This window comes from Carcharhinus amblyrhynchos, chromosome 7, assembly GCF_965287045.1.
Source record: "Carcharhinus amblyrhynchos chromosome 7, sCarAmb.v2.hapA, whole genome shotgun sequence".
NCBI classification, from domain to species: domain Eukaryota; kingdom Metazoa; phylum Chordata; class Chondrichthyes; order Carcharhiniformes; family Carcharhinidae; genus Carcharhinus; species Carcharhinus amblyrhynchos.
The window spans coordinates 58,958,116-58,970,704 of NC_137330.1; the positions used below are offsets into that span (position 1 = coordinate 58,958,116).

General features: G+C 44.3%; 1 protein-coding gene across 7 annotated transcripts in view; it reads left to right on the forward strand.

Moving 5' to 3' along the window:
- The window catches only part of LOC145344986 (protein eva-1 homolog A-like), a 293,555-nt gene that overhangs the window by 232,308 nt on the left and 48,658 nt on the right, over nucleotides 1-12,589 (forward strand). The window contains exons 3-4 of one of the 7 annotated variants that reach the window (XM_080192416.1): nucleotides 1,685-1,777; nucleotides 2,885-3,052. The exons of 4 other annotated variants lie outside the window; for them this stretch is intronic. In XM_080192416.1, coding sequence (XP_080048542.1) covers nucleotides 2,899-3,052 — 154 coding nt within the window. In that variant the 5' untranslated portion in view covers nucleotides 1,685-1,777; nucleotides 2,885-2,898. The remainder of the gene's footprint in view (nucleotides 1-1,684; nucleotides 1,778-2,884; nucleotides 3,053-12,589) is intronic. 2 more of the 7 variants (XM_080192421.1, XM_080192417.1) reach the window with 2 other exon arrangements.

Sequence of the window (12,589 nt, forward strand, 5' to 3'; positions counted from 1 at the left end):
CATGGTAGGTTGTTGCATAAATGTAAATCTCACGGGATCTAGGGTGAGGTATCTAAATGGATACAAAAATTGGCTTCTTGACAGAAGCCAGAAGGTGGTTGTAGGGAGTTGTTTTTCAAACTGGAGGCCTGTTACCAGCGGTGTGCCTCAGGGATCAGTGCTGGGCCCACTGTTGTTTGTCATTTATATTAATGATTTGGATGAGAATATAGATGGCATGGTTAGTAAGTTACAGATAACACCAAATTTGGTGGCCTGGTGGACAGTGAGGAAGGTTATCTCCAATTGCAGTGGCATCTTGATCAATTGGGCCAGTGGGCTGACGAATGGCAGATGGAGTTTAATTTAGACAAATGTGAGGTAATGCATTTTGGTAGATTGAACCAAGGCAGGACTTACTCAGTTAATGGTGGGGCGTTGGGGAGAGTTACAGAACAAAGAGATCTAGAGGTACATGTTCATAGCTCCCTGAAAGTGGAGTCACAGGTGGACAGAGTGTTGAAGAAGGCATTCGGCATGCTTGGTTTCATTGGTCAGGACATTGAATACAGGAATTGGGATGTCTTGTTGAAATTGTACAAGACATTGGTAAGGCCAGACTTGGAATACTGTGTCCAATTCTCATCACCCTCTTATAGAAAGGATATTATTAAACTAGAAGGAGTGCAGAAAAGATTTACTAGGATGCTATGGAGACTTGATGGATTGAGTTATAAGGAGAGGCTGAATAGACTGGGACTTTTTCTTCTGGACTGTAAGAGGCTGAAGGATGATCTTATAGAGGTCTATAAAATAATGAAGGGTATAGACAAGGTAGATAGTCAATATCTTTTCCCAAAGGTAGGGGAGTCTAAAACTAGAGGGCATAGGTTTAAAGTAAGAGGGGAGAGATACAGAAGTGTCCAGAGGGGCAATTTTTTCACAGAGGATGGTGAGTATCTGGAACAAGCTGCTAGAGGTAGTTGTAGAGGCAGGTACAATTTTATCTTTTAAAAATCATTTAGATAGTTACATGGGTATGATGGGTATAGAGGGTTTTGGGCCAAATGCGGGTGATCAGCTTAGGGGTTTTAAAAAAAATAAGGGTGGCATGGACAATTTGGGCCAAAGGGTCTGTTTCCGTGCTGTAACCTCTATGACTCTATAAGTGTGCAATTGAGCTATATGGAATGGAAAGACAGTGAACTGGATTTCTGCATTTTGCTCATCACACTAGTTCCAACTGGATTGTCAGTTAGAAATTATACAATTTAGGCTCAACTGTGGAAAAATCAATTGGGAATTTTACTTCCAATCATAACCGTTGAATTCATTTGTACAGTGCCTATATCTAGATATTGGTTAAGTGACGGTTAACGTGATGTTCTCCATGGATAAATAGCCTGGCAAAATTCAATAGGAGTAATTTTGAGTTTGGATGAAGATGTAAATTTGGTGATATCAATTATGAGTTTACTATCAAATCGGTTGGACTTAAACCTGGTGTTGTCAGACTTCTTACTGTGTTTACCCCAGTCCAACGCTGGCATCTCCACATTATGATGTCAATTCAGCCAGGCATTATATCTTTTATGAGTTTCTTTCTATTGAAGAGTGATGTGAGCTTCTGGAACTGTATGCAAGCATGAGTTGGTATTTAAACAAGGCAAGTCAGATGAAACAAGCGTCTTTTTCACTTCAACAGTGAGTTTTTAGCTAGATTCAACTTCTGGAATCACCAGGAAGAATCTACTCTAAAAGGCCTGTCATGTCAACTGCCACAGCAGGTCAGATTGAGGTTGGTGATGTCTGAACATTTTTACTTTTGGTTTCATTGAACTGTGGTGGGCAATGGATAGCTGCCAGGAGCAGGAATTCTGGCTGGAGATTTATTCATTCCCCAATCAGGAAAGTTGCACGGAAGAAAATGCATCTCTCATTTTGCTACACATGCTGTACAGGGGAAGTCTTGCCCCATGTTACACACAGCTCTTTTTCTACTTTAATTTGACTAAACTCTTAATTACTATTTCAAAGCAGAAAGATCAGCCGAGATGTTAAAGACCAAGGCTTGGTAAATGAAGTGGCTGCTAAAAGTAATTAAAAATGTTTGAAAAAACAAACATTACTCCATTGAATTTAAAAGAAAGAAAGAGCGTAATTACAGAGCTCTATACAAAGCTGAGCTGCAACCAGGGGTCCTATCAAGCTGAAAGTAGAAACTCCTCATTGTCATAGAGTCTGTCTTTGTTACTGACACCAATAATTCATCTTGACTTATTCCCGCAATTCATGCAGCAAATTAAGTTGCCGTTATTTTGCTACACAAGGGGCTTTATTATGCTTTAGAGTAGGAGGAGACTTGGGAAAATCAATTGATACTGAATGATTTAAAAAGATTTCTTTCACAAGTGGCTCAACATTCCAGAAATGTGGAGTTAAAATATTCCGCAAGTTTGACTGCCAGCACGTTTTCTGTGTAGGTGGAGAAATTCTTCCATTGCCAATCTAATGAATTCCCTCGATGTGGATGCTGCTTGAAGTCACAATGTTGAGTAAAACTCTGAGCGTCATTAACTCAACCGTAGAAGCATAGATTTCTTAACCTTCACAGATCAAAGACTTTTGACATTGCATTATTGAGTTACTTAATGTTCTTTCACAAAGGGTGAAGTTTCTCTTGTGATTCACTATAGTTTACTGAAATGCCTCCCTTCTCATATGTCCAGGAAAGAATGGGAGTATGCGTCCTTTTGATGCAGTATTTTATTGAAATGGGATCAGTTATATGTACGTTGTACTTGAATGTGGAATGCAAGAAATACTTGTCAGTCTGAAGAACACAAGATACAGTTACCAAAATATTTTTAAGGCAACTGAACCATAACTTTAATTTCATTGATAGAAGTGTGGTCACATATGGAGACTTATGATTCAACTCTAACCTGCTTGTCTGGTAAGCACATGGCAGGAGGTTGGCTACAATCACAGCTGGGCACTTCCTGCAGCATTTCTGAAACATTTGTACATGCTGCCTTTCTGGTCCTGGGGAAGTACCTGTGGCTCATCAAAGGTAGGAGTGTATTTAAATGTTTAAATATCAGTAATTTAGATCTTGGTGTGATTTTTACTGCCATTCACCACAGTGATGTTTAGTGTTGGAATAGGCAAGGATTGTGGGCAGAAGAGACACAGGAATGTATGTATTTTTCATCTTTTTTGGTTTCTTTGCAGGTTAAGAGGAGAATGAGTGTGTTGTTCCCACATATCCCTCAAGGCATTCTCTTACTTCCTCAGTCTGCTCTCAGCTAATTTGAGTGTGAGACTTGCCTCCAGAATGTATTTATGGGGCAGTATTCGCCAAAAAAATTTAAAGTTTCAAATTTGCATGAAAACTGGAGTAATTCACACCAATTTTTTTTTTGGTGGAGTTCAGAAAAGAATTTCTCACACTCTTGTGCACGCTTGCGTGAATATCATTTAATTTCAGGGGATGGTGCCTGTTCCTGCTGGAGAGACTGAAGCCAGCATGTTGAGTGGGCCATCGCACATGCCCTGATCTGTCAGTACCCAGATCAGCACATGCACACAGTGGCCCCACACTGATGGCCTCCTGAGATCTGGCCAGCCCTGGCACCACTGCAATATTGGCTCTCTGCCCTCCACAGCCTGATCACTGCCCTATGATTATTCCTGGGCCCAGCCCTGATCCATCATGGCCTGCTGTGATCTCTAGCCTCTGACAGTAACCCCCACCTCCCAACATTAATCCTCACCCCTGGAGTGCCAACCTACCCCGCCACCCTGCTGCCCCGCCCCCCCCACCCCATGACTGGGCAGTGCCAAGGTGCCCCCTGGGCATTGGCACTTTGGGTGGTGCCATGGGGCATAGGCTGGAACTGCTAGGGGTATCATTCCCTTGTCGCTCGACTCCCTGGGGATCCCGATTGCCCCCTTCACTCCAGCTACTGTAATCCCTGCCAGAGTGAAATACTCTGGCAGGCTGGAAGAGGCCAGTGGGCTTGGAGACTTCAGTCCCCGGCCCGCTGATAGCATTGAAATTATAATCACATTCTCCTGCCAATTTCCAGCATGGAGCAGATGTCGCCAGAAATCCAGGAACGCATGCATGAATCTTGTGTTTTGCCTACTGAGAGATTCTCCCAGCTATTTTTGTAGCTCAGTGGGATGGGAGAATCACCTGCAGGATCTATGGCTTAAAAAGGCTTGAGCCCATGACCATCCAGTCTTCTCACCCATGCTGCAATCACACTCCCCAGATAAAGTCAGTGAACTATTCTTCATTTTTGATTTCTCTTAACAGGTCACGTTTGAGTATTCAAGAAAGGCAGTTGTACAGAATTCAGCTGATGCATATTTATCATCAATATTACCTGATTTATGCAAATCCTTTGAATAAGCTTATTGGGCATTGAGATTAATTCAATATGCACAATGCCCTGTTAGAATATTAACGACAACTGAAAGTAAAGTTTAGTTATTAGTCACAAGTAGGCTGCAATGAAATTATTGTGAAAACCCACTAGTTGCCTGTTCAGTACACTGAGGGAGAATTTACCATGCCCAATGCACCCAACCAGCACTTTGGATTGTGGGAGGAAACCAGAGCACATGGAGGAAACCTACACAGACATGGGGAGAAAATGCAAACTCCACACAGACAGTGACCCAAGCTGGGAATTGAACCTGGGTCCCTGGTGCTGTGAGGCAGCAGTGCCAACCACTGTGCCACCGTGCTACCCCATGAAGTGTAGCAGTGTCCTTTCATTCTTGATCCTCCAACAATGGGAACACTTTCTCATGATTTTGAAATCCTCAATCTTTTCTCAACCTTCCCTTCTCCATGGAGAGCAGCCCCAGCCTCTCCAATGTAACTGATGTTCCTCATCCCTAGAATCATTCTCATGAATCTGTCTTCACCCTCTAATGTCATCACATCTTTCCTAAGGTGTGTTGCCTAGAGCTAGACACACTACTCCACTTTAAGCAACCAATGTTTTAAACAGGTTTATCATAACTTATTTAGTACTCTGTGCCCTTATTGATTAACCTCAAGATCCTGTATGCTTAATTAACTGCACTCTCAACCTACTCTGCAAACTTCAATGCTTTATACACACATACACCCATGCCCTTCTGCTCCTGCATCACCTTTAGAATTGTACTCTCTTTTTCATATTGCTTGTCCTCTATTTATCAAAATGAATTATTTTACATTTCTTTGAATTAATTTACACCCGCCACTTGTCCGGCCATTCTGCTAGTATGTCTATGTCTTTTTATGAACTTTAGCATTATCGTCCTCAGTTCGCAGCACTTCCAAGATTTGTTATCTGCAGTTTTTGAACAGCAAAGTCTACCTCATTGATGTCTATCAAGAAACACCTATGGAATCCCCATTTTAAACTTTCCTGCTGTTGGTAAAAACAACCATTCGCTACTCTGCTTCCCGTCACTTAGCAAATTTTGTAACCATGCCACAGTCCTTTTATTTCATCACCTCTAACTTTGAACAAAAATCATTTTGGAAGTCTGCATGCACTGCTTTACCTTCATCCACCCACTTTATTGCCTTATTAAAACTTGAGCAAGTTAGTTAACCAATATTTGCCCTTAAATCTGTGCTGGCTTTCCTTAGTTAATTAGCATTTAACAAAATGGCTGTTCATTTTGTCCTGAACAATCCTTTCTAAATGTTTCCCCACCCTAAGGGTTAAACTGACTGGGTTGTAGTTGCAGGATTTATCAAAGAACAAAGAACAAAATCAGCCCGGGAAACAGGCCCTTCAGCCCAACAAGCCCACGCTGCCATCTCAACACCACCAGTCCCCCTCTCCCCCCACGACCCCTGTCTAATGTTTTATGGCCATCCAGATTGAGGGAAACTGATTTAGGGACAATTTATTCCTGCCAATCAGCCTAACAGCACATCTTTGGGGTGTGGGAGGAAACCAGAGCACCTGGAGAAAACCCACGCAAGCACAGGGAGAATGTGCAAACTCCCACAGATACTGGCCCAAATCCATGTGTCTGCACAGCAATCAGTGATAGTCACTGAGCTGTTGTCTTGCCTAGTATCTTGTCCAGTTTAGGCACACAGTAATGACATGAAGCACTAGGCCAATCCTGAACAACCAAGAGCAGCCCCAGTACAACCCATCACATGTATGCCCCTCACTGGACATGAGGTGGACCAACTTAAAACCTGTGAATGAAAAGAGAAAAACATTATTATCATACCATACACATTTACATTACCAGGGACGCCCCAATGCTAATGACCCTTATTTAAAACAATCTCCTATATCTACCCATCTCCAACCCACTCATGTGCCTGTCTAAGTTACTCTTAAATGACTCTAGCGTGTTTGCCTCCACCACCTTACTTGGCAGAGCATTCCATACCCCTACTACCCTCTGTGTGAAAAACCTCCCTCTAATATCTGTGTTGTACCACTCCCCCCTCACCTTAAGTCCATGGCCCCTTACCCTACGTGTCTCTATCATAGGAAATAGCTTACCTCTGTTTACTCTATCTATACCCTTCATAATCTTATATACCTCCATTAGATCCCCCCTCAGTCGGCATCTTTCCAGGGAAAAGATGCCCAATTTCTTCAATCTTTCCTCATACCCCAGTCCTTCCATACCAGGCAACATCCTGGTAAACCTCTCCACGTCCTTCTGGTAGTAAGGCGACCAGACCTGGACGCAGTACTCCAAATGCGGCCTAACCAATGTTCTGTACAACTGCAACATTAGACTCCAGCTCTTATATTCTATACCCCTTCCTATAAAGGCTAACATACCATAGGCTTTCTTCACCACTCTCCACTTGCACTGCCACCTTCAAAGACTGTGCGCTTGCACCCCCAGGTCTTGCTGCGATTCTATACTCCTTATGGGCTTACCCTTTTATCATATAACTCCCCCCTACATTATTCCGGCCAAAATGCATCACCTCACATTTATCCGGATTAAACTCCATTTGCCATGTATCTGCCCAATCAACCAGCCTATCAATATCCTGCTGTATTGCCAGACACTGCTCCTCACTGCCCGCCAATCCAGCCATCTTGGTGTCATCAGCAAATTTGCTGATCACACCACCTACTCCTCTTCCAAATCATTTATATACACTACAAAGAGAAGAGGTCCCAGTACTGAGCCCTGCGGCACCCCTCTAGTGACAGACCTCCAGCTAGAAAAAGACCCCTTCACTACTACTGACTCCTCTTTGCAAGCCAGTTCTCTACCCATCTAGATATCTGACCACATATCCCATGAGCTTTAATCTTCTGTACCAACCTACCATGAGGGACTTTGTCAAATGCCTTACTGAAATCCATATAGACGACATCAATGGCTCGTCCTTCGTCGACTGTTTTTGTCACCTCCTCAAAGAATTCTACCAGATTTGTAAGGCAAGACTTCCCCTTGACAAAGCTATGCTGCGTATCCTTAATCAGATCGCAACGCTCTAAGTGCACATACATCCTATGCCTAAGGATCCTCTCCATCAACTTACCTACCACTGACGTTAAGCTTACTGGCCTATAGTTACCCAGGCTATCCCTCCTACCCTTTTTAAACAACAGTACCATGTTCGCTATCCTCCAGTCCTCTGGGACCTCACCTGTGTCCAAAGAAGAGACAAAGATTCACGTCAGAGGCCCAGCAATCTCATCCCTCGCCTCTCTAAGCAGCCTAGGATAAATGCAATTGGGCCCCAGAGATTTATCAGTTTTAATGCCATCTAAAAGCCCTAACACTTCTTCCCTTGTAATCGATAGATCTTTCAATTGGTCTACCGCTCCCTCATGACCATACTAGACATCAAGCCCCTCTCCTTCGTGAATACCGATGCAAAGTATTCATTCAGGATCTCCCCCATTCCCTCTGCCTCTAAGCACAATTCCCCACGTCTGTCCCTGAGAGGACCGATTTTACCCCTAGCCACCCTTTTGTTCTTAAGACAGGAGAAAAACGCCTTTGGATTCTCCTTAACCCTACCTGCCAAAGCCATCTCATGCCCCCTCTTTGCTCTCCTAACTCCCTGTTTGAGATCCCTCCTACTCTCTGTATTCCTCCAACGCTCTCTCCATTCCCAGCTGCTTAGACCTGACATACACCTCTCGTTTCTTCCTAACCAGGTCTTCTATATCTCTAGTAATCCGCAGTTCCCTAATCCTACCTTTCCCATCCTTTCTCCTAACCGGCACATGCGTTTCCTGCACCCTTTGCAGTTTTCCCTTGAAAGACTCCCACATGCCTAACATGGTCTTGCCTTCCAACAGTCTATATCCCTAAGCTCCTGCCTAATCTGGCTGTATCTAGCCTTCCCTCAATTTAGCACCCTCCCCTTAGGACAGCTCTCATCTTTTTCCATTCGTATCCTAAAGTAGACGGAGTTGTGGTCACTATTAGCTACATGCTCGCCTACCACAACCTCAACCACCTGACCTGGCTCATTTCCCAGAACTAAATCCAGTATCGCCCCCTCTCTAGTCAGGCTATCTACATACTGTTGCAAGGATCCTTCCAATACACATCTTATGAATTCCTCCCCATCAGACCCCCCAGCTCTAGGCACCTTCCAATCCACCCCAGGGAGATTAAAATCTCCCACTACAACAACCCTGTTCTTCCTACACTTACCCAAAATGTCCCTACATATACCATCTTCCACTGCCCGCGGGCTACCTATAGTACACTCCTAGCATAGTAATGGCCCCCTTCCTATTCCTCAACTCCACCCACAGACTCAAGTTCCAACCCCTCCATGTTATCCTCCCTCTGCACCGCTGTGATCTGCTCCCTAACTAAGAGCGCCACTCCCCCTCCTCTTTTCAACCCTCCCCTATCACACCTAAAACACTTATACCCTGGAATAGCTGCCAGTCCTGCCCCTCCTTTAACCACATCTGTCACCACCACCACATCTAAATTCCTCACAAACATCAAGGCCCTAAGTTCATCCAACTTTCCCGTCACACACCTCACATTAAAACAGATGCGCCTAAGACCCTCAGGCCCTCTTGGATCCTCCTTCTCCTGGGGGATTTTCCTATCATCTAGACTTACCCTGACCTTCAACTCACTCCCAGTGCCTGAGCTGTCTCTCTCCTCCCCACCCCCCCTCCACACTAGTTTAAACCCTGCCTAAACAGTCCAGCCAACCTCCCAGCTAAAATATGTGTCCCCTTCCCATTTAAGTCTTCCCTATCCCTCTTATAGAAGTGCCCTTCCTTGGCAAAGACTTCCCAATGGTCAACAAAACTATAACCCTCTGTCCTGCACCAATCCCTCAGCCACACATTCAGCTGCAGGATCTCATTATTCTTATCCCTACTATTGCTGGGCACTGGCAGCAGCCCAGAGATCACCACCCTGGAGGCCCTGCACTTCAGCCTGGCTCCCAACTCCCTGACCTGCATACTTATTTCCCCCCACTCTTCCTTCCTATGTCCTCCTTTCCTACATGTAAAACTACATCCACCTGGGTCCCTTGGCCCTTCAAGATTCCCTCTACCCTCTCCGACACATCCTGTACCCCTGTTCCAGGGAGGCAGACCACCATCCTGGAGTCCCGCTTTTGTCCACAGAACCACCTATCAATTCCTCTAACCCTCCCATCCCCCACCACTATCTCACATCCAACCCCCTTCCTTCCCTCTGAGGCATTTTCCTCTTCCCCTCATGCCCTTTCCACCTCAGTTGGCACCTTACCCCTGCTATCTTGAGACACTACCCCTGGGGTAGCCTTTGGAACATTACTCCTCTTTTTCCCCCTTCCTAACTGTAACCCACCCATCCCCCCTCCTTGTCTCTGGCATCCCCTCTTGAATCTGGTTCCTATTCATTAGTGCCTCATTTTCCCCTCACTAAAACTAAATCCTCCAGCCTCAACTCCAGTTGCCTAACCCAGGCCCTCAAACACTGCAACTCCAGACATTTGGTGCAGATGTGGACTCTCCAGAGATGCTGTGTCTCCAGGAACTCCCACATATTGCACCTTACACGTCTCCCCATGGACCCTGCCATTTATTTGACTACCCTTAGACCTATGGACACACTTTGAAAAATTTGACCAGTAACTCACCGGCCCCGGCCCCATGAACCAAAGCCCTTGCAGTACTCACTCAGCACCCACCTCACTCCACTGCCCACTCCCAACACTGCCCATTATCTACTGTGGCCTTGTTTTTATGCTCCCTCACTCCCTTCCCAACAGCCCTTGCACCTAGGACCCTCTATGGAAAGCACAAAGGGAAAAAAAACCCCCACAACCCATCAATGCAATTTAAAAAAAAACACAGTACACTCACAGTTTACACTCACCAGTACACTGCTCCAGAGAACAATCCTTACACCCTTTCTTGACCAAAAGTTTAACATCAGCAATTCCTCAGCCTTCTGTATCTGTGAAGGATTAGGAGAGTATGGTGCCTCCAAAATATCCACCCTTACTTCCCTCCATATCTTTAGATGCATCTCGTCTAGTCTTGGTAGCCTTCAATTTACAGCCAACCTATCCTACACTTTATCAATTTCAGTCCATCAAGTACCTCAACTAGGTAAAGGCAAAATACTATGGATGCTGGGATCTGAAACAAAAACAACAAATGCTGGAGAAAATCAGTGGGTCTGATAGCATCTATGGAGAGGGAATAGAGCCAATGTTTCTAGTCATGATGACCCTTCGTTGGCTCTGAATTTCCTGAGGCCAATGCTGCTGATTCTGTTGAAGTTAGCAAGGTCATGGCATGTTGCAAGGAGATCTAGGCCAGTAGTGCCAAGGGAGCACATCACTGCTGCTCCTTAACTGAAGAGACTATGTGTGTAAGAGACCAGCCAGGATGCCTACATATGAACATATAAGTTTAGAGCAGGACTAGGCCACTTGGTCCCTCAAGCCAGCCCCATCATTTGATAATATCGTGACTAATCTGGCTATGACCTCAGCTCCACTTTCCCACCTACCCTTATAACCTTTCACCCTCCTGATAAGATGTAGCAGTTCACCTTTCTATTTGTAACTCCTATCCAATGTTGGGTCTGTTTTCCCCAGGGGAAAAGAGGCTGAGAAGAGACTTGATAGAGGTATTCAAGATCCTGTGGGGTATGAACAGGGTAAATATTGAGAAACTGTTCCCACTCAAGAAGGCATCAAGAACTAGAGGGCACAGAATAAAAATAATGGCAAAAGGAATAGAAATGTTGTGAGGAAAAATATTTCACTTAGTGGCTGTTTGGAGTTTGGAACAAATTTCCTGAAATAGTGGTGAGTTGGTCCAATCAAGGTATTCCAAAGGGAATTGGATTACCAGCTGAAAAGAAATTAATGTGCAAGATTATAGTGAAGAGGCAGGCTTGTGAGATTAGATATAATGCTCCTTCAGTGAGCCAGTGCAGACTGGATGTGCTAAATGGCCTCCTTATGCTCTGTAAAGACTCTGTAATACTGTAACTGACTTCTGTTTCTGCGATCTATCGCCCACACACATAAATAGCTTGCCAAGTCTCATGGTTCAGGCACAAACGTGAAGAATAATCATTTTGGTGAGCTACCCATAGGATCAGTGTCCCTAATGAAGTATCCATTGACATTTCAAGAGCATAGGTAAATGCAAGAAGATTGAAGAGCCTGCTAGCCTGCTATTTCTCATGGTGGGGTTTTCCGGCCTTGCTCACCCAAAACTGGAAAAGCTCACCTGAGGTCAATGGACCCCTAACCGCACCCCCCCATTACGATTCCCATGGCGGGCAAGATGAACAATTCCTTCAGTATCAACATTTGCATGTGAGGATTGCTTACTTGGGCAATGTACAAATATGGTGTCAGTTCCTTTGGCAGCTTATCCAAGCATGAATCATAATCAGACTTAAAAGAGACGCTGAAAAACTAAGATCGCACTTGGTCAGTGTAAGTATGATGGAAAAGGCCCTGCTGAGTACTTCTTCTGAATCTGCTTGAGTTTTGAGGTCTGGATGAGATCATTATAATTATAATGAAGTTGGTGGACCCCAGTGATAGTACAAGCACACCTTAGCTACTCACTTCTGGAGGAGTTGTAGGAAATTGGCCCTGGATGATAACTTGAAGGGCTACACTCTCAGAAGTACTGCCATAACCCTGGAGACTCTCATGAACTGGATTTATAGCCCTTAACTGATGTGTCTTATCTGGGCATCCAGATTGCTGGGTGATAGGATGACCAGGATCAAGGAATATCCTTGATATTCTCAAGTGTAACATTCCTCCTGTTGCCTCCATTACTTTCAATGTCATAAGCTTCTGTATGTAATGGCCAAAGGTTCTGTTTGCCCCAGGAGCCATCGGTTAATAGACTGGACTGGAACTGTCATGTCTAAATTCACACCAGTTATCATGCACTTCCAGCTGACATACAGCAGGAATGTATTTCTAGCTCCCAGGTAATTTGAAATCATTATATTTAAGATCAAAATATGATACGATTAGATTTGATTTGAAATTTGTTTGCAGTCTTTGTTTGTAGTCAGAAGTAAAGAATCGATTTAACAAGTTTGCATTTCTTGATCAGCTAATATTTCTACTCACTTATCT